The sequence below is a fragment of the Peromyscus leucopus genome, chromosome 1 (assembly GCF_004664715.2).
Source record: "Peromyscus leucopus breed LL Stock chromosome 1, UCI_PerLeu_2.1, whole genome shotgun sequence".
Taxonomy (NCBI): Eukaryota; Metazoa; Chordata; class Mammalia; order Rodentia; family Cricetidae; genus Peromyscus; species Peromyscus leucopus.
In genome coordinates, this window is record NC_051063.1 from 63105219 (window position 1) to 63129517 (window position 24299).

At 56.2% G+C, this 24299-nt stretch overlaps 4 protein-coding genes across 7 annotated transcripts; 1 reads left to right on the forward strand and 3 right to left on the reverse strand.

Annotated features, from left to right (window-relative positions):
• The first annotated feature begins 3 nt into the window (after positions 1–3).
• Positions 4–2209, forward strand: Polr2l (RNA polymerase II, I and III subunit L). Its single transcript, XM_028870403.1, has 2 exons — positions 4–168; positions 1946–2209. Exons 1-2 carry the CDS (start codon positions 74–76, stop codon positions 2052–2054), a joined length of 204 nt encoding a protein of 67 aa, XP_028726236.1. The 5' UTR covers positions 4–73; the 3' UTR covers positions 2055–2209.
• A 1786-nt stretch (positions 2210–3995) lies between these two features.
• On the reverse strand, positions 3996–8347 carry Cd151 (CD151 molecule (Raph blood group)). 2 transcript variants are annotated; one of them, XM_028870339.2, is made up of 9 exons: positions 8248–8347; positions 7184–7315; positions 6347–6437; positions 6033–6224; positions 5643–5717; positions 5279–5383; positions 5034–5192; positions 4853–4939; positions 3996–4766 (listed from the first exon to the last, which is right to left on the reverse strand). In XM_028870339.2, the coding sequence occupies exons 3-9, from the start codon at positions 6428–6430 to the stop codon at positions 4707–4709; spliced, it is 762 nt and encodes a 253-aa protein (XP_028726172.1). In that variant the 5' UTR covers positions 6431–6437; positions 7184–7315; positions 8248–8347; the 3' UTR covers positions 3996–4706. The 2 variants fall into 2 exon arrangements, with proteins under 2 accessions (XP_028726172.1, XP_028726180.1); XM_028870347.2 differs by lacking the exon at positions 8248–8347 and adding an exon at positions 8132–8240.
• Positions 8348–9136: 789 nt separating this feature from the next.
• Cracr2b (calcium release activated channel regulator 2B) lies at positions 9137–14786 on the reverse strand. Of its 3 annotated transcripts, none has more exons than XM_037209107.1 (10): positions 14614–14786; positions 12050–12250; positions 11861–11972; positions 11336–11495; positions 10748–10894; positions 10564–10654; positions 10237–10329; positions 9894–10060; positions 9741–9812; positions 9137–9530 (listed from the first exon to the last, which is right to left on the reverse strand). In XM_037209107.1, the coding sequence occupies exons 2-10, from the start codon at positions 12221–12223 to the stop codon at positions 9353–9355; spliced, it is 1194 nt and encodes a 397-aa protein (XP_037065002.1). In that variant the 5' UTR covers positions 12224–12250; positions 14614–14786; the 3' UTR covers positions 9137–9352. The 3 variants fall into 3 exon arrangements, with proteins under 3 accessions (XP_037065002.1, XP_028726166.1, XP_037065004.1); XM_028870333.2 differs by lacking the exon at positions 14614–14786 and adding an exon at positions 13882–13962; XM_037209109.1 differs by lacking the exon at positions 14614–14786 and adding an exon at positions 12923–13729.
• Positions 14787–15772: 986 nt separating this feature from the next.
• Pnpla2 (patatin like phospholipase domain containing 2) lies at positions 15773–20599 on the reverse strand. The gene is made up of 9 exons (XM_028870327.2): positions 20306–20599; positions 18275–18507; positions 18130–18195; positions 17631–17840; positions 17372–17432; positions 17100–17267; positions 16851–16983; positions 16543–16665; positions 15773–16450 (listed from the first exon to the last, which is right to left on the reverse strand). Exons 1-9 carry the CDS (start codon positions 20490–20492, stop codon positions 16171–16173), a joined length of 1461 nt encoding a protein of 486 aa, XP_028726160.1. The 5' UTR covers positions 20493–20599; the 3' UTR covers positions 15773–16170.
• Between the last annotated feature and the right edge of the window lie 3700 nt (positions 20600–24299).

Below are 24299 nucleotides of genomic sequence, written 5' to 3' on the forward strand. Positions count from 1 at the left end.
AGCCCCGCGCTATGGACGCGCCTGGGCGGGCCTTGAAATACCGCTGCCGGCAGCCTGCGCGCCAGACGCCGCCATGATCATCCCAGTTCGCTGCTTCACCTGCGGGAAGATCGTCGGCAACAAATGGGAAGCCTACCTGGGTCTGCTGCAGGCCGAGTACACCGAAGGGTGAGGCGGCGGGCCTGCGGGGGAGGGGGCGGGCAGCAGAGGGGCGGGGGTGAGAGTTCTGCGGCGGCCCCGGGGGTTAAGACGGAGGCATCCTGGGCCCGGGATAGATGAAACTTTTGGATGGAAAATTGTCTGTGGGAGCAAGGCAGCGACTGAGGAGTCAAGTGAGCAGGCAGCGTTAGGAATTTCAGACTCTGGTGATCCCCCAGCCCAGCCCTGTGATGTATTCCCGGAAGAATGATTCTTTCTTTAGTTTGTTTTTGAGGTAGGGTCTCACTGTGTAGCCCTGGCTGGCCTAGAACTCTCTATGTAAAACAGGCTGGTCTTGAACTCATAGAGATTCTCCCGCCACCTTCCTGAGTTGTTGGGATTAAAGGCGGGCACGCCTAGCCTCGCTGAAGTTTGGAAGGTGGGTTTCAAGCTGCTGTCCTTCTGGAAACTTCTGAGCATCCTTCTCAAGGGTGACAGGCACCTCTTCATCCGCAACAGAACACTCAAGTCTCTTCCCTACCCATCTACTACCTAACCTGTGTCAGCTTTCAGGCATACTTCTATGCATTTAGAACCTTGTGGACCCTTATAAATAAATGCAGGACAAAGCCGGGTGGGGGTGGGGAGCAGGCGACGCACGCCTTTAATCTCAGCACTCAGGAGGCAGAGACAGGTGAAGCCAGCCTAGTCTACAGAACGAGTTCCAGGACAGCCAGAACTGTTACACAGAGAAACCCTGTCTTGAGAAACGAAATAATAATAATAAATATAAATATAAAAAATAAGGGCCTGGAGAGATGGCTCAGAGGTTAAGAGCATTGACTGCTCTTCCAGAGGTCCTGAGTTCAATTCCCAGCAACCACATGGTGGCTCACAACCATCTGTAATGAGATCTGGTGCCCTCTTCTGGCCTGCAGACATACATGCTGTATACATAATAAATAAATAAATCTTTAAAAAAAATAAATAAATAAGATGCAGGACAAACTGATATTCAGGCTTTGTGGGTGAGTAGCAGCTAGCCCTCTGGGACCCTCTTTACCTGGGCAAGAGCTTCTCAAGCTCACTAGATCCCAGAGAAATTAAACTCAGTTGGTTTGCAACCTCTCTCCAGGATGTAGAGGAATAGAACCAAGGACAGAGACAACAGCCAGTTCACAGCATTTTCTCAGAGTCCACCTGTGGGGCCTGGGATTCAGCTCCTTGATGAGGGGATATTGGTCTCCTAAGCTTCCCCAAGTAACTTTGGAAGCCCATAAAGCTACCCCAACCCTGGGTACAAGAGCCAGAAGCAGAGGTGGGGGGCTAGAATATGGTTGAGCTGTTAAGAGCACTGGCTGTTCTTCTAGAGGACCCGGGTTCGATTCCTAGAACCCACATGGTGGCCTACAAATGTCCATAACTCCTTTGGGCTTCGGCAGGCATTGGGCATACATGTACAGAACACCCATACACATAAAATGAAATTTAAAAAGCAAGTATGGGCAGAAGGCAGGTAAGGGTATAGGACACTAAGATTGGCATGTGGGCATATACATGGGATAGGTGTACCCTGGGGAGTCAAGTGTACATCTAGGTGAGAAAAGCGACTCACCAGCCTCCACTCTAAGCGTCTGGGTGCATATTCAGAACTCTCCAGGCCATTTCCCTGTGGACTGCTGTCAGGTTTCAGTCCCCATATATGTAGATGTAACCCACAGTAATACACAGAGGCAAGTTGGAGGTGGCTGCAGACCTGTGCAGACTGTAGAGACCACATCCAGCCTCCCTCCTCCTCTCCTTGCAGGGATGCCCTGGATGCTCTGGGCCTGAAGCGCTACTGCTGTCGCCGAATGCTGCTAGCACACGTGGACCTGATTGAGAAGCTGCTAAACTATGCCCCCCTGGAGAAGTGACTGCCAGAGCTTACTGTCCTCCTCTGCTGGCCATGGGCAGTCTGTCACACTGAGTTCAAACTGAGGTGTTGGGGAGGTGGGCGGGGTGCCTGGCTGTGACCAGGTCCCCTCACCCTGGAAGAAACGGTTCAGTAAAGACCTTTGCAGAGCCACCAGCCGGTCTAACTTTGTAAGGTTCTCAACATCATGCCTGTACTGCCTTTGAAGTTACTGGCCTGGTTCGTCTTTCCCCCGGGGCTGGTCTCCTTCCTCTCACCTGACTTGGGGGTCCAGTCTTGTGGGGAGCCCCTTGCTTCTGTTTCTCTGGGCCTTGACCTGTTTGATCCACTGGCTAGCTTACAGTGCCGTCTTGCACCTCCTTGCTGTAGGGCCTCTCCTCTCCCTGCCAGTGTTCAGGATGGGCAGGGTAGATGTGGCCACACTGTCCACAGGCAGGGCCCAAGCCTGGGAGGATGCTCCTTTGGAATGCTGAAGCGTGCTTGGAGGCCCACCCAATGTCTCACCGCTGTGCTCTAGGGATTCTTTTTTATGTGTCTGCTGTTTCTTCTGCTTGTATGTCTTTGCGCCGCTTGTGTACCCACAGAGGCCAAAAGTTTAGACAGTATGAACTGCCACGTGTTCTTTTTGTTGTTGAGACAGGGTTTCTCTGTGTAGTCCCTGCTATCCTGGAACTCAGTATATAGACCAGGCTGGCCTTGAAACTCAGAAATCCACCGGCCTCTGCCTTCTCAGTGTTGGAATTAAAGGTGTGTATCAGCCGGCAGTGGTGGCGCACGCCTTTAATCCCAGCAGAGGCAGGCGGATCTCTATGAGTTCAAGGCCAGCCTGGTCTACAGAGCAGGTTCCAGGAAAGGCAGAAAGGTGCAAAGCTACACAGAGAAACCCTGTCTTGAAAAAAACAAAAAGTATGTATCACCTACCAAACCCAGATATTCTAGAAAAGCAGCCAGTATTCTTCACCTCTGAGCCATTTCCAACTCCTGAGTATTCCTGAGGCCACAAGCTCATGCCCTGTCCTCCAGAATCCAAAGAACCAAGTCCTGGATCCTAAAGAACATTAGCCGTGAGCCCATCTGCTACCCATGCCTGAGGATCTTGTTTCCAGAATCTTCCCAGACCCAGCAGCTAGGCATCTCTGCCCTTTAACCCAAATCCCACAGGAGTGGGAAAGTACCCGGCACTAAGAAACCTACTCAAGGCCAAAGGAGGTCCTTTTAAGGACCTGGCTCCTGGGTATTTGCATTAAACGTCCCAGGGTTCTTTTTTAGCACATTGATCCCTCTTGAGACTTTTATTGTTTGGGGTTTTGTTTGAGATAGGATCTCACTTATGTAGCCTTGGCTGGTGTGAAACTCACAGCAGTCCGCCTACTTCTGCCTCTCTTGAGTGCTGGGATTAAGCATGTGGTGAGCACGCACACACTAGTTTGTTTCCAGGGGAGGTGTTGGTTTTTTCAACCCAGGGTTTTGGAGCCTGTCTTGGAACTCTCTCTGTAGACCAGGCTGGCCTCAAACTCACAGAGACCGCCTGGCTGTGCTTCCTAAGTGCTGGGATTAAAGGCGTGCGCCGCCGCCGCCGCCGCCGCCGCCGCCGCCGCCGCCGCCGCCGCCGCCGCCACCCACCCGGCTGCCACACTAGTTTTTAAAGAGGAAAACAGCTTTGCCTTGGGCTGAAGCCCAGGGGGCCCCCAGGACCCCACTCCTCCAGCTGCTACTAAACAGCATAGGACTGTTGGGGATAGAGAATCAGCTCTTAGGTTACATTTGTGTGTCTTTGAGTATGGGCGGTCTTTGCCTGGCTAAGTCCAGGCCACAGTGAGCTGGAGACTCTCCAGCTACCAGAGGTCAGCCTAACTGCCTCTGCCATTGGGCTTCACCATCCTTGACTCTTCTGAGTACTCCAGCTACCCTGGACCCTAAGGTCCTGTCAGCAAGCTGACTCGACCGTTTATACATTTATTGAGCACCTGTTACATAGCAGGAGCACATGTGGGAATCTGGAATACAGCAGTGGATGAAAACAGCCGTGCCCCATTCAGAGATGTTCCAAAAGGAGACAGTGTACAGGAACGTGGGGCATTTGCATGGTGTTATCAGAAGTGGGCAAAAGCCAGGGCTGAGGCTGTTAGGAGCAAGAAAGGCCTGGATGGAGAGGACAAGGCATATACTGTGGGGTTGTGGTTCCCCTCAGCTTGCCCCTTTAGTTTGGGGTAAGCAGATCTGAGGGTTCCCAGCAGCGGGCATGAAAGGTACCTAGCCCACCCAGAACGGCCCCTTCCCATCTGCTTCCACCCACCATGCAGGTGGTATGCCCAAGTTTTCTCCAGACTTGTTACAGATCACAGCTACCCAAAGGAAAGTAGCCTGTGGGCAAGAGGCACTTTTGTCAAGTAATCTAAACCCTATTCTACCAGCTAGGCCTAACCCAGCACTGGCAGCCGGCCCCTCTCTTACGCTGGGACAAGTACACTGCCTCGAGCCTTGGGACTTTGGTATGCAGTGAAAGGCACTTGGAGCTACCCCTGAGGTGGGGTCGCCAGGGGTCGGGATGGCATGAGGACAGCTTCCTCCGGCAGTCAGCAGTCTAACTCAGTAGTACTTTGTAGTGGGGTGGGACACAGTGCAAGGCTGGCAGCCTGGCCTGGCACCGCGGTCAGTAGTGTTCCAACTTGAGGCTTCTGTACAAGCAGCAGGTGAAGATCATGCCGAAGACCTGCGTGGGGACAGGTTGGTGTAAACAGGGCTGTGGGCCACCGGCCACCCCGGTGTTCCCACCTAGTCACCTCCACGTTTCCGCACCTGCACACAGGCGATGCCGAGGCCCACAGCCCCGATGACCCGCAGGTGCTCCTGAATGAAGGTCTCCAGCTTACTGATACAGCCACCCTAGTGGGGAGAGAGTGGTGGTGGACCTTGCTGGCTCCCACATGCGGCCCTGTTGGACCCAGTCAGTCTGGCCCCTTCCTGAGCACCCACCTACCTCCACTTTATAGATGTTGGAGGCATGGTCCCGGCGCCCGCAGCCAGGTACCACAGTCTTACAGCAGCTGTCAGGAACCACACGGTTGCTTGCCTCACCAGAGCGGATCCACTCACTGTCTCGCCAGTCTTGAGAGTTGTTGCTGCCACAGCAGTGGAACTACAAGGAATATATGGCTGAGCCCTCCAGCCTGCCAGCACATAGCACCATGCTGGGAAAGTGGGGGGCTGCAGGGGGACACCCACCTCTTGCTGCAGTTTGTCTACGGCATTGGTCACACCCTCCTGGCCTGACTGTTGATATCTCTTGATCATGGTGTCCTTCAGATTTTCCTTGAGCTCTGTGTTCAGCTGTGGGTAGGATCAAAGTCTGAAACCGCCCACCCCACCCTCAGGGCAAAGCTAAAGTCAGGACCCTCACCCCACCCCCTCCGTGGGACTGTCAGGACTAGAAGAGACACCAGGCAAGAACAAGGCCAGCCTGGAATGAGTGACACTCTCAATCCTATGAATACCTCCCTCCCGCAAAAGTCCCAAGTCAGTCCTGGGATCTACCTGCCTGTGTGCACACCTGTTCTGGACATACCCCATGGCCAGTTCAGGCCCTTACCTGCTGGTAATAGACATAGGCCAGGATGCCAGCAATGATCTCCAGTAGGAAGATGAGGAGGAGCAGGATGAAGTACTAGGAAGCAGGGACCCACCAGTGAGTTGGGGTTCCTAGTACCAGAGCACCACAAAGCAAGTCCCAACCCAAGAGGCCAAGCAGGAGGAATCCAATTAGCAGCTACAGACTGGGGCCACCTAGCTTACATGGATCTGGTCTATGCCCTCAGCTGGTCCAGCTGGGGGATGCCCTAGTAAGTTCAACAGGGACAGCCCGCAGTAACATACTTAACCAGAGTCAAGCCTCAGAACCACTCTCAGAGGCCCCTGAGAAACCCATGCCAGGCACCCCCAGCCCCACCACTCCCACCATGTGCCACCAGGCCCTGCTGACCAAGCGTAAGAGATTCCGTCGCTCCTTGAAAGTGGCACAGCAGCCCAGGACTCCGGTCACCATGACAACAACACCAGCCACCACTAAGATGTAGGCTGTGGCTAGGTAAGTGCTTGAAGCCAGCAGACTAATGTAGTCACTCTTGAGGGCCAGTGTCCAAATGCCCACTGCCATGACAGCCAGGCCAGCCAGCTGCAGGAAGTATGTACTGGTCACTACATCTGGCCCGGGTCTGGAAGCTGGGGACAAGCCCCTAGGCCAGGCCTCCAAGATGAGGAAGAATGGGGATGTAGGGAGAATGCAGCACTTCCTACCCAGAAGCAGCAGTTGTAGGTGAACAGCAGGTACTTGAGGCAGACCGTGCCACATGTTGCCTTCTTCTCATTGAATTCACCCATGCTGGGCCTGCAGAAACATGGAGGAGGTGAGATGGCCTGAAGCACCAGGCCTCCAACTAGGAAGAAAGCTAAAAACCAATGGGGGCAGGACGGGATGCAGCAATTCCCAGATATTTCCAGAGTTTGGAGCTCAGCCAGCTGTCGGCCTTTAGAGGAGCCTTCCCAGGAACCATATATGAGTCACTTCCTGGACAAAGGATCAGGTCTCACACCCCTCCTCACAGCCAGACACCCATATTGAATTGTCATGGAGGACCCCCAACCTGCTTGCTGACTCACTCCTGCTGGCAACTGGGGAGAGGAGGGAAGCCCCAGCAGACCTTCAGGATGCATTCCTGTGGACTGCCACCCCCACAGCATTCCCTGAGCCCCACATCACCGGCTGATTGCTTAGCACTAACACCCCAGAGGTGGCAGAGAAGCAAAGAGCTCAGACCGACCTGAGGTAAACAGTGAGGGGGCTCTGAGAGCAACCTCTCTACTCCCAGCCTGGGCAGGGACAATAGAGGTGCCGGTAGGTGGAGCCTGCACAATCAGCTCCCCTCTAGGCTGTAGGAGGAGGCCATAGACGTGGATGGCCATTCCCCCAAAGGTCCTCTAGGCACATCCTTCCCTAGACACCAGTGTCTGCACTATGGATAGTATGCAGTGCAGACCTCAGCTGAGCACCCCAGGTCGGGTTTCTAGACAGGTGTGCACATGCAGGGCTTTTCACCTGCCACCTGCAGGCTCTGCCCAAGCACCAGCACTCACCTCTATATAAGTCAGAAGGACCAGCAGGTACAGGTCAAAAGTCAGTGGTCTGCCCTTCACCTGGCAGGTAGGATCTTGTCACTCCTATGGTGGCTGAAGCAGTGGTCAGAAGGATTTCCACAGACACCAGATCTAGAAGCAGGCGTAACAGTCAGGCCTACTATTTTCTTCTGGACCAGGGTGGGGCAGAGGACATTGCTGGCCAGCCTGACCTAGGGAGGGACCAAATGCCTTCTCCAGGTGCCCCACCCTCCAGGCCCATCCATCACTGTCCCTCCCCCACCAAACTGCATCAACTGTCCACTCCTTGGGGTGGAAGAGATTACAGACCTCCATTTGGAAATAGGACCCAAATACACGCTGCCTCACTGAAGGAGGGGCATGACACAGAGGCCCGACCACATCGCAAGCCCCGGGGCCAGGCTCTAAAGGCCCAGAACCTATGAAGTGCTGCTTCTGAACACATCCAGCAACCTAAGCCAAGGCACAATCAGCGGACTGAATGTTAATTTCCTGAGAAAGGGCCTGCGTGGGAGCCGCGACCAGCCAGAAATAGCTCCTGAGGCCTGGACACAACCGCCCTACAATCAGCCCCTGGACTTCTTTCTCCTGCGCCCTCGATGGCACTCGGCACCCGCCCCACCGAGAAGACAGGGCATTGAAGGCGGCTAGGCGAGGAATCCCCGCGTCACTGGGATGAAGTCACCACAGCCCCTTACCGGTCCCCCCTCCCCCGCGTGCCAATGGGTGAGCCTGCGGTCTCAGGGGAGGGAACCGGTGTCCAGGGACAATGAATAGGGTGATCAGACTTTGACTTTCTGGGTTTCTGCATGAAAGGGATCGCCAGGCCTGTCCAAGAACCACAGAGGCTCTCTCCCTCCCCCCTCCACTTCTTCCTTCCCGCCCCGTTGTCGATCTTCCGGAAAGGAGCCTGCAGCCGTGTCCTACCGGCGCTGCCTCCTGGGCGTCCCCGAGGCCAGCGGTGAAGACTGGGGACACTGGTGCGCGAGGCACTCGGGACACTGCTCCCCACACCCTGCGGCCTGGCTCCGCGGATCACTCACCAACCACACTTTGGAGTATCAGCCCCTGCCGCGGCCGTAGGAGGGATTGCTTGGAGTGCTGAGAATGCTCGGCCCGGGGCCTACGAGGACACGCCCCGCGCGCGACCCCGCCCCGAGCGAGCCCCGCCCACGACCGGCCTGGGCTGGGCAAGTCCCAACTGGATTGGTGCTAGGGCGCACCGAAGACGGCGCCGCACGGCGAGACCTGGGGACCTGCCCCGTCTGTGGGGCCGGAAAGTTAGCTTGAGGGCGCCGGTGGTCAGCAAGACTCCCCACTCACCCAGAGACAGAGGAGCTAGGCGGGAGGCAGACCCCGGGTGGTGACTGGAGAGGTGGAGAAGGTGGCACCCAGCCCACCAGAGCCCAGAACTGAGACCAAGACCAAATCCTCCTCCAGTCTAAGCCCAGGAAACCACTCTGAGGCTGCAGGCTCTAATGGCTGAGGAAATGCCAGAGGGGAAGCTTCAGGTACAGTGTGAAGGGTGCCGGGAGACCCACAGACACTTGAGGGCCCTGCAAGAGGTACCCAGTCTGGAGGGCATATGGTCTGTCTAGGAACGGTGCCAGAGGATGAGAGAGTAAGGACCTGGGCCAGAAAGCAAGCTGACCATGGAAGTGAGGGGCAGGACTCCCTTTCCACATGAGGACTAGCATGGGAGTGGACACTTGTTGAAAGCTGAGGCCTTGGAGTTTCCGCTGTGATGGATGGTGAGGGAGGACTTGGCAAATGACCAGGATCACAGAACATACACAGGAACCCACAGCCACGGGAATGACAGGTTAGTGTGCACCTGTGAATGAATCCCTCCATGTCACCTTGTGCCATGGACACCAAGCATGAACCATAAATGCACTGGGCCTCCCAGGCGCGCGAAAGGCAAGAAGTGTGCACAGTCCTCAGTGGCCTTTATTGGTCCGCTAAACAGAGGTGAGAACAGGACGGAGACTGAAGACCTTGACCACTCAGAGGTTAGTTCCTTCCGGCAGGTGATGATGCTTTCTGCCTAGAGCCCCACACTTAGCAGGCAACCACCACCCATGACCAGTCCCCTTCTAGGAGTAGCTCCTCTAGGTGAGGAAGGCCTAGTGAGTCATTTGGGGCTGGTCACCGGGCACTAGGAAGATGGCCAGAGCCTCGTCTGGGGGGCCGAGCCCAGCCACAGCAGCAGCAGCAGTAGGTGGGCCCAGGCTTGTGGCCAATAGCTAGAGCCTTCCTGTGGCTACTGCCCAGCAGCTTAGTCTCACAGGCATCTCTCTCATCTCGAAGGCGCAGATTCAGCTCCCTAGGGAAGAAGAGTTTGAGACTGAGGAGGTTAAGATCTAGAGGAAGCAGTGAGTTGGGGAGATGGCTCCCCTGAGTCCAGAGGATTACAGAGACTGCAGCATGAAGGCTATGGAGCAGACATGCGGACTTCCAGCAAGATGGGTAGGAGCCAAGAATATCTGGGAACTTGAAACCACTTCTCCACACGGTCTAGGTAGGCCTGACGCACCTCAGCAGCTCCAGCTGCCTTAGGAGGCTGAGTTTCTCTTTCTGCATGTTCCTGGAGACAGCAACCACATCTCTGGGGGGGTAGAAGGTTGTGATCCAGATGCAGGATGGGGGGAAGGGACCCTCTACCCTCCCCACCGGCACCTCACCACACCTTTGGGTTTGCTCCTGACGGCCCTGTGCTTCGCCCTCCAGCCGGCTGAGCTGCTCTTGCGCCTGGTCCAGCTGTGCCCGTATGGCCTCATAGGCCCTGCGCAGCTGGCTGTGCTGGGCCTGTACCTCTAGCTGTTCTTCAGTCCGGGCCTGCAGCTGCTGTTCCAGCTGGGGAACGGTGGAACGCTGGCTGGCGAACCACGCCCTCCCTCTCCCCGCCACCCCCCAGTGCCAAGCTGACCCTTCGCGATTCCTAGCCGAGGACCTCGAGGCACAGGGAACCCCCAAAGAAGCTTGAGTCTGTGCGAGGATGCTGCGGGCGTGAACCGATGACTAGGGCTTACTTCCCGCTGCCGCAGGCCTGCCCGCTCCAGCTCCTGCTCGCGGGTCTGCAGCTCCAGCTCCAGGTGGCCCCTCGGTTCCTCCCGGGGTAGTTTCTGGGATGTACAGCCGCACTAGAGCCTTTGCTCCCGGCTCAGAGGAGGGAGGCGGAGAGGGAAGGGTGGGGAGCCAAGGGGTGGAGAGCGCGGGAAGGGGGCACTTGCGGGGGCAGAGCAGAGTTCCCTGGACTCGGGAGCTGCCCCAAGGTGAGTCCTCTGGGGGAGGGGCCAGTTCGGGGAAGGCGGAGCCAGAGAAGCCAGCGAGGCTGGGCGTGGCGTGCGCGGGCCCACCTGGCTCTGCCCGCGGTGCCGCTGCTCCCCCAGCTGCTGCTCCAGCTCTTCGTAAAGGCCGCGCACCTCCCTCTCGTGCTCACTCTCCCGCCTTCGAGGAACCGGGACACCACAGGCATGAGCATTTGCCAGCTTCGTCTCTCGCCCCTCGGGAGACCCCAAACCTCGCCAGGCCGGCCCTCACCGCCGCAGCGCCTGCTCCAAACCATCGCGCTCCCGGGCCGCCGCCTCCAGGCAGGCCGACGCGCGCACCAGGACTTCCTCCAGAGAGCCCAACAGCTCGGGTCGCTCGCGCTGTAGCCTGACCCAGAGTGTCCTCACAGCCCATTGCCTAGGGGGTGCGAATGGAGACTGAAGCTGGCAGGGGCCGGGGGGAGGGGGCGGGGGTGTCCCCTTTGCAGACGGTGAACCCCTGGAGAACCCAGCAGCCCGGAATTGGCAGCACGTCGGCCAGCCGCGCACGGCTCATCCCTATGGGATGTGCTCTCAGGCCTGCTTAGCCTCTAGAGTGCAAGGTGGCCTGTGTACCAAGAGCGATGCCAGCGGGTGACTAGGTGTCTCGTGGCGCCCCGCCCCGCAGAGATCTGGCCTCCTGAAATGCAAATTCTGAGGGAAATCACGCCAGGCCGCTCTCCCAGACAGCCACAACTGACAAAGGATGGACTGGGGCGGCCTAGGGATTCTGTGGCAACAGACAGGCGGGCAAGGTGGACAGAACATGCCAAAGAGAGGGAAGAAGCCCGGAAAGGGGGTGGGCCCAGCATCAACTCACTCGCCCAGGACCCGGGCCACTCCCAGCTTCTCTAAGGAAGTGCAGAATGTCTCAACATCGTCGTCCTCCTCCAGAGAGCCCCCTGTGCTTGACTCAAAGGTTTCCTCAGGAGTCCTCAAGGAGGACCCACCTTGGGCCGACTCCACCCCCACAAACTTCCCTGCAGACATGCGAGGAGAGATGACCAGGACTGCGGGTTAACCCCGGACCTGCCCAACTCCCCCGGCCACACACAACATATCCTGCCCTCTCTCAGGGCCCAGTTTCCTGTTTTTCTTCCTTGTTCTAGTTCTATTGGCCTGGGAATGGGAAATGACAGCCAGCTCCCGCGCCCCACCTGGGTTGGCAGAGGAGAAGGAATGGGGGAGGGCAGACCATACACTGCAGAGTAGCCGGGGTGACAGAGCAGCTCGTAGGGTGACTGTTCGTAGACACTGGAATGCTTGGGTAGTTGTGAAAGGCACAGGCTGTGTAGAGTCTCACAGGGGCCTGAATAGGGTCTCCAGGCGACGGGGACCTGCTCACCCAGGCCTAGGCAGAACTCCCGGGCTGTGAGGAAGCCAGTGTGGGCCTGATCCAGACTTTCAAATACAGCCTCCAGCTGCTCAGGCGTAAGGGGAAGATCACTCTGTAGGCCCTAGCCAGGCAAGAAAGACCAAGGTGAGCAGCCTAGGTCGGCCTTGGGCCTGGCAGCCTCTTGGAACTGTGGCTCACCTGCAAGTCCTGCCTAGTGATGAAGCCCTTAGCATCCTTGTCGCACAGCAGAAAGAGCTCCTGGGCCTGCTGCAGCACCTCTACACGATGATGATGCCCTGCCGCGGCCGAGACTCCCTTTGTCTCCTCTTCCTCCTGGCCCTCCCCGGGCCCAGGCTGCCCAGGGCTGGCCATAGGAGCAGATCTTGACTCTAGTAGGTGCTGTGAAGCCAAGGGAAGGTCAGAAGAAATGGGAGGAGGGATGAAGGTGTGTCAGAGGGTGCAGATAGAGAGAGCGCTTGGGACCTCCTTGTACCAGGTAGGAAAGTGAACAGAAGGCAGGCATTGGGACAGGGGTGCTCTAGGGGTGGATGAAGCAGGCTCAGCACCAGAGTTGCTGCCCAGGACCAGTTATCTCAGGAAGTTGGGATTCTGGGAAAAGCCTGAATCCCAGGAAAGAGACAGTTCGAGAAAGTGAGGGTAAGCCAGATGTGGTGGCATATCCTTTTTTGTTCTGGAGACAGGGTTTCTCTGTGTAACAGTCCTGGCTGTCCTGAGGTGGCACAGGGCTAGCATACACTTTTAATCCTAGCACTCTTAACGGCAAAGTTAGGCAGATATCTGTGGGTTCAGGGCCAGGCTGCTCTACATAGTAAGTTCCAAGATATCCAAAGCTACATAGTGAGATCCTACCTCAGAGAGAGAGAGAGAGAGAAACCAGGCATAGTGGCTCACGCCTTTAGTCCCAGCACTTGGGAGGCAGAGGCGGGTAGATCTCTGTGAGTTCGAGGACAGCCTGGTTTACAGAGCGAGTTCCAGGACAGCCAGAACTGTTACACAGAGAAACCCTGTCTCTAAAAACAAAACAAGAAGAAAGTGAGAGTGTGAACTTACTACAGAAGACTGTAAAAACAGGAGGCCAACTCTTGGCAGCCAGGAGAGAGATTGTGTAGTGAAAGAGAGCCAGAGGGTGAAGAACCTGCCACATGCTGGCCTTGAGAGATCCCAAGCTGGGACAGCCTAAGGAAGAGGGCTGAATCACTTTTGACCAAGTCCTTAGCCTCAGGCCTGAGCCTGTGATACCCTGGCCTTCTGACAGCTGGCAAGCAGAGAGTCAACTCCATCAGCCCCTCCCATCTGCCAATAAGGCCTTAAGGGTGCAGGTGCAAGGCCCCAGCCCTGGGCACTGGACAGCTTTTGTAAGAAACGCCTCCACATCTTGGTTTAAGACAGCCTCTGGTCTTTCTCTCTTCCCCCGGGGCCTCCCTCTCACCTCCTGGAATGAACATTCCACCTCTACTCAGAGCCACCTGTCTGTCCCACAGTGTACTAACCCCAGGTTTCCCAAAGCTACAGCCCAGTGACACCAACCCAGACCGGCTATCTCCCTTCTCAGTCCTTAGGGATATCTTCCCCCGACCCATATTCCAGGAAGAGAGGAACGATAATCCAATAAGCAAACACGAGGAAGCAGCATGTCAGGGCAACCTGGAGTCAGTCATTGCCCCCTTGATGGCTACCCTCACTGCAACCAGACACGGTCACCAACCGCTCCCGGGCTCCACAGGACCGGAGGTCCATCCCAGCCGGAAGCTGAGCTGCAGCCAGGCTCCAGGGAGTCCAGAGGAAGGGCAGCGGGTGGGCCCACAGGCAAACCTCATCCACGCACGTCTAGGCTAGCCGCGGTGCGCCTCGGGAACACAGCCGTCCCAGACAGACGCGTGCGGTCGCCGGTCCACACAGAGGTCCGAAGGTGCGACCACCGGGGGCTGGGAGCCCAGGGTTGGGGGTAGGGAAGCCCAGCAGGTGCGGCGCTGGGACCCCAGCCGCGGGACCTGCGAACCAATGCCTACCTGCGAGCCGCGCCGCCGCACCTGCCGCAGACCGGCCGCTCCTCCCGGAAACGAGCGGGGAGCCCCGCCCTGCCCGGACCCCGACAGTCTGCGAGGGGTGCGGACCCACAGCGACCTTGCGGCCTAACAGTCCCGGAGACCCCGGAATAGCACGTCCGGGTGGATCCACCAGAGCGCTGCTGTTGCTTTGTCCCGCCTCTCCTATCTTGGTGGCCCGACCCAGGGTGGCTAGCTCTCCCGGGAGAGCCACAGGGGGCAGCAATGTTGACGTAGTGTCCCTCACCCCCACCCCCAAGACCCTTCCAGATCAAGGCCGCGGAGGTGCAGATACCAGCCCCCACCCCGCCCGCCCGGAATATCCAGACTTAGGGTGCCAAGAAGTGTGTGTAGGAAAATGCCGAGCAGGAAATAGACCAAATACTTTCAGTGGCTGTATCCGTGGCTGGGGAGACTCGACTTTCTTCTCTATACTTTTCCAGTTTGGCGTCTTCTAAGTTTTAATGCTAACGGATGACATGTAAGCTAGCTAACTCCTATGTGAGTTAAGTGAGTGTGGGGACACAGTTGAGACCACCTCAGCAGTCTGCTCCCAGCACTCCTTTTCGGGGCACAGTCCTGATTAGGGTTCCCCTAGGCCTAGAAGAACTCAAGGAGATGGTGCCAAAGTCCTACTTAGGAGGAAACCCATCCACTTCCAAGGGTATGCCCCCCCCATCCAGCCCCTAAACTGACCTGAAAAGCTGGCCTGGGTGTCACAGGCTGCAGAGGCGCTGGGGGGCCCTGTGCTTCTCAAGGAGAACCACAACAGGCTGGCCCTATACGACAGGACCTGGAGACAAGAGGAGGGGCGGCCCCTGGCACCTAGGCCGGGACCTGCCTGGCCGGCTCGCCCAGTCCTGCTGTCCCAGGTCCCATAACCAGACCAACCGTTATTGTTGGCTAGGGGCTGCAACCGCAGCCACTCTGCGCCTTTTGGGAGGGGCGAGTGGGTGCTGAGCACGGAGGACTAAGCCAAGTCCTACAGAGTGACAGACAGCTAAGCTCATCCCTCACTCCCAGTTCTCCTTCCTCCAGGAGTGTACAACACACACACACACACACACACACACACAAACACACACACACACACACACACACACACACACACACACACACACACATTCTAGGAGAGGATTCTTTCAGGAAACAGTGGTGAACTGCTCCCTTGAGTTAGGACCTCACTACCTTGCCTCGGTATTCCAGGCCACTGCCAAGGTTCTGGGAGGAAACAGGTATAGTCACAGTACAGAAAAGGGACATACGGACATGTTCCTGGCAATGAGCAGTGTGACAACCAAGAAAGAAGAGCCAAGCACAAAGTTCTGAGCAAGACGCCCAGTGTGGGCCAGGGACTGAGCTTCCCTGGTCCCCAGGCCTCAGTTCCAGAAGCTTCAGCCTTCACAGGGATCCAGCCCTGAAGTCAGCCCTGATCCACACCCTCACTGTGTCACCATGTGGAGCGGATGTGTGGGTGACACCTTTTGTAAACATTTTCCCCCTAGTGCTTGAGATGGAATCCGAGCCTGGTGCATGCTGGACAAATGCTCAACCACTGGGCTACTCCAAGCCAACATTTTAGTTTTTATTACACTAAGGTTCTTAGTCCTAAATATATCAGCTGGTGCTTGAAATTCTGCCCAAGAGACATGTCAGCAGGCCTCCGGGCAAACGGAGCAGCAGACGGGAGTCCTTGCCAGGGGGCTGACCCCGGGAGAGGGTCCCCAGCTGCCAGGTCTCAACGCAACTCTGTGAGGCCCAACTGTTAGCTCTTGAGATGCTGGCCGTCTGAGAAATGGTTCTGTCCACTGACCTCCGTCAGAGGCAAGAGTAACATGCAGAAGTGAGGAAGGCAGAAGCTGAGCTGTGGCTTTTATTGTATCTACTTTGGCAAAAATAAATAAGTCTTCACACACTCTGCAAGGAAACTCGAAAAACGGGGAGAAGCAGCAGCTGTGGAGTTCTCAGGACTGACCCTGCACGGAGAAGGTGGTGGGCAGGCAGGCGGGCGGGAGGGGGGGGGGAGTAAGGCACAGGTGAAGGGGAGGGGCTCTGTGGGCTCCGGGGAGGTCACTCCTACCCCTCCCCACCAGGAGCAGCATAGTGAGCGGCTGGTCAAAGGCTTTACATCGAAAACCCCCTTTGCAGCTGTGCAGGGTCCCATGTCCTCATTCCACAGCCCCAGGGTCCCCTTAGTGGGGCGGGGCAACTTGGAGCTTGGCTGGTAGCCGAGGGAACTTGGAATGACGGCTCTCAGCAAGGTGGGAGGCCAGGTGGATGCTGTGGAGGGACGGGGTCTGCGGGGGCAGGGCTGGCAGGTGTGCGCATGCGCAAGGCATCCGGCGGGAAGGCCACATTGGTGCAGAAGAGGCCCAGCAGCAGCTGACGCTGGCACTCCTCCCACTTGGCCAGTGCGTCCCCCAGTGAGAGGTTGTTTCGGACCCAGTTGGGCAGTGCCTCACTGTAGGTGGCGCAAGACAGTGGCACAGAGGGCAGAGACTGGGCTCGACGCAGCTCCACCTGCTCAGACAGTCTGCGGGCGAGGAGACATGGAGGAAAAGAAGGCTTAGTGGAGGTCTGAGGTCCCAGGCCCCAGGTCCCAGGTGGGCGGTCATGGCAGCTCACCTGGAGGGCAGATGGTCACCCAATTTCCTCTTGGCCCTCATCACCAGATACTGGCAGATGCTGCCTGTCTGCTCTTTCATCCACCGGATATCCTCAGGAACATCAGGCAGCCACTCCAACAAGCTGGGAAGGGAGCACCACGTGTGACCCCAGAAACAAGTTGGGCTCTGAGGCTCACCTGCCAGAGACTGAGCACCTACCCTCCCCAAATCTCCCAAGCAGCTCATGGCTCATGGATGATCCTAGATTCTGTCCCTGATGTGTGATGTGTTGATGCGTTCTCCCCAGACGCCCCTTCCCACTCTCACCGGATGGTGAAGGACACCGCACTCTCCAGTGGCAGAGTATAGGGCACCATCATGGCAGTCGCCAGGCGCACGGGCAGCATGTTGGAGAGGGTGGTCATCAGGTCCTTCGGCTCCACACAGGCCTCCAGCAGGGCTGCAGGTGGGAAGGTGGTAGCCAGTTAGGGAAGTGGAAGCCTCCCAGACCTCCTGGCCAAGCTTCTGCAGGGGACCCTGCCCCTTCCTCCGCCCTCCTCCTTCCCCATGGCACACCCTCATTGAGTCTGGCAGGCAGGTGCTCTAGAATTCGATCTTTCCCATGGGGCTGCAATTGGTCCTCCTCTGCAGTCCTCTCCTCAGTCACAGCAGCTCCCTCAGCATCCTTTTCCTGGGGGACGGCTGGGGGCAGCGCCAGCAAGGGGTTGGGCTGGTTCAGTAGGCCTGGGTTGGGGGGGCGGGATGACAGAGATGCCATCAGAGTTTATGGCCACTAGGGGGCATTGCAGAACCAGCTTCTCCCAACCCAGGGCTGCGGGCCCACACACCATTCCTCCTAAGAAACCGAAGTCCGTCTCTGTAGCCCTGCTTGCACATCTCTCGGAGAACCTGTGAGAGGAATGTCTACATCAGCCCGGACGGGGGCAGTTAAGTCCCTGTAACAGCCACTTCCACCAACAGCTGTCCTGGCCGGAAGTGCCGTAACCCTTGGCAAGCATGTACAAGTCCCGGTGCTGTCCCGGTGCTCAGAAGTCCCCGGCAGCTCTCTCCCCTGGTGCTTAGACAGGACTAGCTGTGCTGGCTCACCATGGGCTCTGGTGGGAAGAGAGCCTTTGAGAGGCGGTAGAGATTGCGCAGGTTGAACTGGATGCTGGTGTTGGTGACGCGAAGCTCATGGATATTGGTGGAGCTGTCCTGTGGGCAGATGTCACTCTCGCCGGAGAACGGGGACACCGTGATGGTGTTCTTCAGCTCATAGAGGGGCAAGTTGTCCGAAATGCCGCCGTCCACGTAGCGCTTTGCAAGAACACACGTTCACAGTCACATGGTTAGGGGCCTGCTGGGTATTCTGGTCACTCTATCTGGTAGCTGTTCCATTTCAGCCTTTTGCCCACTAGGCATCGGCCACTGGGGGCTCAGCAAATAGCCAGACAGATGGAATTGGGATAGGCACCAGCCACAGGAAGTGAGGGACTGGAGAGGAGAGAGGTGCCCTGCTGGCCTTTCTCCTCCACCCCTTTATCTAACAGCCCAGACAGTAGATGGTGCTTGTCATTCCAAGGCAGGGCTAAGCAGGGGTACTTACCACTCCTTGGAGGGTGGGAGGGATGAGACCACAGTACACTGGGATAAAAGTGCTGCAGACATTGGCCTGAAGGATAAGACAGGGCAGTAGCAGGACCCTTCCTTGAGTTAATCCCATCCCCCGACACAGCTTCTCCAGGGCTTACCTGGATGAGCTCATCCTTGGAGTTAAACTGGGAGATAATGACATTCTCTCCATCTGAAACACGAGTCAAGGAGATGCCCAGGCGGCCACTGGCACGCTCATGGCAATCAGCAGGCAGGGTCTTCAGCAGGCAGCCACGGATGGTCTTTACCAAGTTGAAGGAGGGGTGCAGAGGGCCCAGGAATCGCTTCCGGGCCTCCTTGGACACCTCAATAATGTTGGCACCTGCTTCACCTGGAACAGCAGGGTCAGGATCAGGGACAACTCTCCCAGCTTAGTAACCATCCTGCCCTCAGGACTCCACACCCAGGAGATACTCAGATGGATTACATTCTGTTGATCCTGAAGACACCCATGCCCACACTGGGGACTGGCTCACAGCTGGGACTTTGCCACCTAAGTGGAAGGAGGCAGGCCACCACCCTGGGGATGGCATACAGCAGGAGCTGGCCAGCTGGGATTGGAATCTGCCCTGTGCCTGGTATTTCCCAACTGCCTGTCCCCATGAGTCACTGTGCCTAACATGGTATGGCACGTGGCCCAGAGAGTGAGGAAGACATAGGGTCAACTCTGACCTGCTTCAACCTTCACCTACTTGGCCAGATATAGGTGGGTGGGCAGATCCACAGAGCCCAGTTCAGCCCAGGAAGCACAACCTTGAGAGCATCAGGCTAGAGTGGTGAGCCCGCCTCTTGGGGAGACATGATGGTCTCACTGCAGCACACAAACACTCTTAGGAGCCCATGGGTGCTGGCCCAGAACAAGAGCAGAGTGGCCAGGGAGAGGAGAGGAGAATCTAGGGTTTTTCTCCTGGGGATCTATGCCCTCCTCTAAGACTCCCTCCTTGGCAGGCGTGGGTATATGGACCAAAGGCTCACAGCTGACACCTGCCACGCTGTCATGGTTCTAGCTGCCCAAGATCACCTGTGAAAGGTATTGGTAGTAAGTAGTTCTATGAGACTGTTATCCCTAACTCATTCTCAACTCAGGTGGAGTCTTGATGTGTGTCTGAGACCAGCTGGGCACTATACCCACTCCTCTGAAGGCCTCCGTGAGAGCCAGTGGGCAAGATCACAGGGTGAACCCCCAAGGTACCAAGAACTAGAGTTGTGTTCCTTCTCCCCTCCTCAGGGCAGTGGTGATGGGAAAGAGATAGCAGGGAACCCTAGACAGGCTCCAGTTGAGCAGGACTCCCTTGTCACCTTGGCTGACCTATGGGATGGGGGATGGGCAGCAGTTCCCAGGACTCTTAAGGAGGAAGAACGTTGTGTGCTGTAAACAACAACCCACGTGGTAGCCGGAAGTACCATGGAAGTAGCCGGAGACTCAGCCCCCCCTTCCCATCTCTGTACTCTTGAAACCCTTCAGAGCACAGAAGTATGGCCACCCTGTGAAGTGGGTCAGCTGGCCACAGCTGGGGAGTCAGGCTGTCAATGCACCGTGGACAGAGGAAGCACTTATGCCCAGCCCTGACTCTAGCGGGCTTTGCCTTCAGAGGTCTCTTTAGAGGTTACACCACTTTGTCCAGATGCCCATTCGAGATACCCCTGTACTAGGCCCCAGAGCCACAGCAGTTTACAGCAACAGAGCTTCAGGACGCAGTGACCGCTGGCAGCCAGTTCGGGGAGAAGTATGCCCCTCCTCTCTCTCTCTCATGGTCCCGCCCACGATTTACTTTCTCTTTCCAATAACACGGTCTGGCAGCACCTGCCTGTCCCCAACTTTTGTGGCCCTTGAGGTGGGTTACACTGGCACGGAAAGAATGCCATCAGCCGGGAGCGCGCCAGGCCCATCCCAATCCCTGGACACTTTTGGAACAAAACAAACCAGAACCCGCCCCGGACCTAGGCTCAGAACTGGACCTTTGGTCGTAGTTCCGGGATACAGGCAGAGACGCCCCCTCCACTGAGCCTCCTACACTAGCGGCTGGATCAGCTTCCCTACGCGGGTTGGGCGTGGGACGCTAGAGCATCCACCGGGCCCCGCGCGGTACCCACCACACCCTGCCCAACTTCCGCCCAGCCGGGCTTACCCAGGCAGGCCCCAGTGACCAGCGCCGTGGCGGTGAGCGCCCCTGCCGAGGCACCGTAGATGTGCGTGGCGTTGGCCACCAGGAAGGGCGCGTGCTCACGGAGGCAGGAGGCCACGCCAATGTGGTAGACACCGAGGAAGCCGCAGCCAGCGAACGAGATGTTCCACTTGGTCTCCCTCGGAAACATCGTGGCTCAGTGTCCTGCGGGCTGTGGATCCCGCAGCCGTGGTAGCTTGGGGTCCCCGCCGGCGGAGGCGGAGACGCTGTGCCGGGAGGCAGAGGAGGAGGTGTTTTAGTGCGGGACGAGGGCGGGGCCTGTCGGCAGGGGGCAGGACTCGGGCGCGAGACCCAACTGGATTGCGCCGGGAACGGCCGCGCCCCCGAGGCCCCGCCCCTCCACGACACCTGCTGGGCAAAGCCATCTGAGAGATCCAGAGGGCCTCCCAGACCTTCAACCTCCTTCCTTCGACCCCACAGCGTGGGCAGCCACTGGACTTAGGGGGCCTGGGTGAGTGGAGAGGTGAGAGTTTCATACTGACCTGGGTACTGGCTAAGAAGAGCTCTGGTTTGTGAGCAGGCGCCCCCATTCTCCAGGGACACCCACCCAGACACGGAAGAGCTGGAACCTCGGTGAAAATGTAGATAGTACCCTCTTGGGCCTGAAAATCTGATCCATGTAGATTCCAACAGCCAAGAATCACAGGCCCAACAACAGACTGACACTGGCCCAGCAAACACTGCCGCAGACCAAGTCCCGCTCCACCCTAAGGGTCCCTCGATAGGGACCCAGGCTGTTCACCTGGGTCTACAGCTATCTGACCCTGGCTCCTGACTTATGCGCTCTACCTGGTCTCAGACTAAGGTCTCGCTCACCCCAACTAGTTGTCCCAGGAAGCAGTGTGCTCCTGGTAATGTCACCCTCCCGCCCTTTTTTCCGCATTGTTCTCTCGGCTGTGGGACAGGCTAGGCTAGCTTAGACCTAGGAACAGCTTTCATCTTGCCCTACCCCTAACGAGGGGTGGGAGTGATGGGTGCCCAGAAATTCTCCCTCCCAGCCAGCTTCAGACCTGCCACAACAGCAGAAGTACAAATGTGTTACTAAAATCTCTGACCCACAGTGACTCTTATTCAGGTGACCCAGGTCCTTGACATGCACGACAAAGAATCTCAAGACCAGTAGAAATAGTTTATTAAGCATACAAATGAGAGGCACTTAAGAGCCAAGTGCAGGCTTTAGTAATGTGCCCAAGGGCCTGAGCAGTAGCTATGTATGACTTGGTGCTGTGTGTGTGTGTGGGGGGGGGGGTTGAAGCTGTTTAATCTACAAATAAACTAATTTTAGACATAAGCTAAAGGATGTGTTGATATACTTTTTTTTTTCTCTTATCTATGGACTTCAGTCCTTGAAGCCTTGAACCTTCCTTCAGCTCTCAAATGCTGGGATTAGAGGTATCTACCTTAAGAGCCTTTTAAAGATACACCATATACGGGCTTGCAGGTGGAGAAGGAAGTGTGTAGGGAATAAAACACTCAGGGGGGGGGGCTAGAAAGATGGCTCAGTGGTTAAGAGAACTGGCTGCTCTTCCAGAGGTCCTGAGTTCAATTCCCAGCAACCACATGGTGGCTCACAACCATCTGTAATGAGATCTGTTGTCCCTTCTGGTTTACAGGCATACATCCAGATAGAACACTGTATACATTATAAATAAATAAATCTTTAAAAAAACAACTCAAGGGGATCCTTACACGTCACGAGGAGGCTAGGACTGAGGCAGTTGAGTTTATTGGCCATTTTGTTTGTGAAGTTTTCTCAGAAAAGGGAGTACAGTTCTTTGGCAGGTGGTCCAGTCAGTAATGTTGAAAACCCCTGGCTGTCAGCCATCAAGAGAAGGAAATGTACACAAGGAGAGTGAGGGCTGAGTGAATGGGTGCCAGGGCTGGCTTTAAAGATCCCTCTGGTGGTCCCCAGGGCAAGATCTAAATTGGGAATGAGCCAGGAGACATAGTGGAGCTGCTGGTGGATGCAGATTAAGAAGTGAAGCCACAGAAGGGATGCTAGGATCTGGAGTGGAGAGCTGTGTGGCTGCAAGGACACAGGAGACACTGCTCTGAAATCAGGATGATTCATCCTGTGGAGCCATTCCACACTCAGCACAACTACTAAGTACAGGCATGGGTACAAGAACAGGGTAATGAGGTGAGATCAACAGTGCCGAGTCAAATGAGTGAGGTGCCCTGGGACTACTGAGTTGAGCTCTGGCAAACAAGCAGATAGACAGCCCAAGAGGGGTGAGCAGGGAAGACGTAATACGATGTTTGTTGTTTTTGAGACAGTCTTCATCATGGCCCTGGCTGTCCTGGCTTTCTTGGAATTCTGACATACCTCCCAAGTGCACAACACAGCTTATATTTATTTTTTAAATTATGTGTGTGTAGAAGGGGTATGTGCACCTGAGTGCAGGTGCCCAGAGTCCAGAGAAGTCAGATCCCCTTAAACTATAAAGGGTTGTGAATCACCAAACCAGTGTGCATACTGGGAACAAAAATCATGTTGTTAGAACAGTGCTTTTAACCCACTAAAAGGCGTCTGTCTAGTCTGATTTTTAAAAATGTGTGGATACCCAGAAGTCAAATGGCTGCATATGAACCCCTGGATTTGGAGTTACATGTTATTTGTGAGCCACCCGACTCAGGGCGTCCTAGGTGTTAGGCAAGCACTCTGTCACTATACTCCCTCCAGGTCCAGAACTTTATTTTTTGAGACAGGGCTTCTGTGTAACCACCCTGGCTAGTCTTGACCTCAGATTCCCCCTGCTTCCTCCTATTGGGATTAAAGGCATGCACCATTACCACCCGGCTCAGAACTTGACTTTTAAAAATCCTTCAGCCGGGCGGTGGTGGCACACGCCTTTAATCCCAGCACTCGGGAGGCAGAGCCAGGCGGATCTCTGTGAGTTCGAGGCCAGCCTGGGCTACCAAGTGAGCTCCAGGAAAGGCGCAAAGCTACACAGAGAAACCCTGTCTCGGAAAACCAAAAAAAAAAAAAAATAAATAAAATAAAATAAAAATCCTTCATGTGGCCGGGCAGTGGTGGCACACGCCTTTAATCTCAGCACTCAGGAGGCAGAGCCAGGCGAATCTTTGTGAGTTCCAGGCCAGCCTAGTCTAGAGTGAGATCCAGGAAAGGTGCTAAGCTACACAGAGAAACCCTGTCTGGACAAATCAAAAAATAAATAATCCTCATGCTAGGCAAATTTGTTTCCATATTGGCCTAAGCCACATTGTGAATTTGAGGCCAAATCCTCTCCAGGTAGAGGTATAAGGGTATGTCCTGATTAATACGACCACTTTAGAGGAATGGTACAGTAGGAACACGTCCTCAGAGGCAGCCAATGAGTCTAGGGCTTATGGTGGTCACAGAAAGAAGCCAAGGACTTAAGATCTTCCACACAATTTTTTTCCAGTAACAGGCCCAAGGGAGAGTGCTGCAGCAGGTCAGTAAGACCTCTGCTCTCATTTCCACAGAGCACCAGGCTGTTTGGTACACATGCTTTCAGGCCCCTGGGAGATGCTGGTGCCAAGAACATGGTTGGCCTTTCTCAGAATCCTGAGACTGGGTAACTCCCATTAGCAGCCTTATGAGGACAGGCCCCTTCTTTCAGGGTCCAGAGTGAAACTGAGTCTTGCCCAGAACCCTGAACCTCCCTTCTGAGACCCTCCTGTCCCCAGCTCTACCTTTATCTGCTTCCTGGCAGCTCACTCCACAGCTTTGAAGCTATGGCTTCTGATCTTCTCCAGACCCACCACCCTTCCTGGCTTCATGCTATCCCTATTTTATTCCCTGCCACAAGGAAGCAGAGTGGTTGCCCCCAGCCCCTCTGTAAGACACTCAGCTGTCTCCCTAAAAGGCAGACCAGTCTGGCCTAGTGAGTCCCTTGTTGACCAGCTTGTGGAGGAGTGACAGTGGGTTAAAAGGCCTGGGCTTCACATTCCA

Coding starts and splice junctions, on each gene's coding strand:
- Polr2l (XM_028870403.1), top strand. CDS start 74: ATGATCATCCCAGTTCGCTGCTTCACCTGCGGGAAGATCGTCGGCAAC. Junction 169..1,945: donor CAGGCCGAGTACACCGAAGG/GTGAGGCGGCGG, acceptor CTCTCCTTGCAG/GGATGCCCTGGATGCTCTGG.
- Cd151 (XM_028870339.2), bottom strand. CDS start 6,430: ATGGGTGAATTCAATGAGAAGAAGGCAACATGTGGCACGGTCTGCCTC. Junction 4,940..5,033: donor CCAACATCTATAAAGTGGAG/GTAGGTGGGTGC, acceptor TCTCCCCACTAG/GGTGGCTGTATCAGTAAGCT. Junction 4,767..4,852: donor TCGGCATCGCCTGTGTGCAG/GTGCGGAAACGT, acceptor GTCCCCACGCAG/GTCTTCGGCATGATCTTCAC.
- Cracr2b (XM_037209107.1), bottom strand. CDS start 12,223: ATGGCCAGCCCTGGGCAGCCTGGGCCCGGGGAGGGCCAGGAGGAAGAG. Junction 10,655..10,747: donor TTGGAGCAGGCGCTGCGGCG/GTGAGGGCCGGC, acceptor GGTTCCTCGAAG/GCGGGAGAGTGAGCACGAGA. Junction 10,330..10,563: donor GGCACCGCGGGCAGAGCCAG/GTGGGCCCGCGC, acceptor TGTACATCCCAG/AAACTACCCCGGGAGGAACC.
- Pnpla2 (XM_028870327.2), bottom strand. CDS start 20,492: ATGTTTCCGAGGGAGACCAAGTGGAACATCTCGTTCGCTGGCTGCGGC. Junction 17,841..18,129: donor CTCCCACCCTCCAAGGAGTG/GTAAGTACCCCT, acceptor GTTCTTGCAAAG/CGCTACGTGGACGGCGGCAT. Junction 16,451..16,542: donor GGTGACCATCTGCCCTCCAG/GTGAGCTGCCAT, acceptor CCTCGCCCGCAG/ACTGTCTGAGCAGGTGGAGC.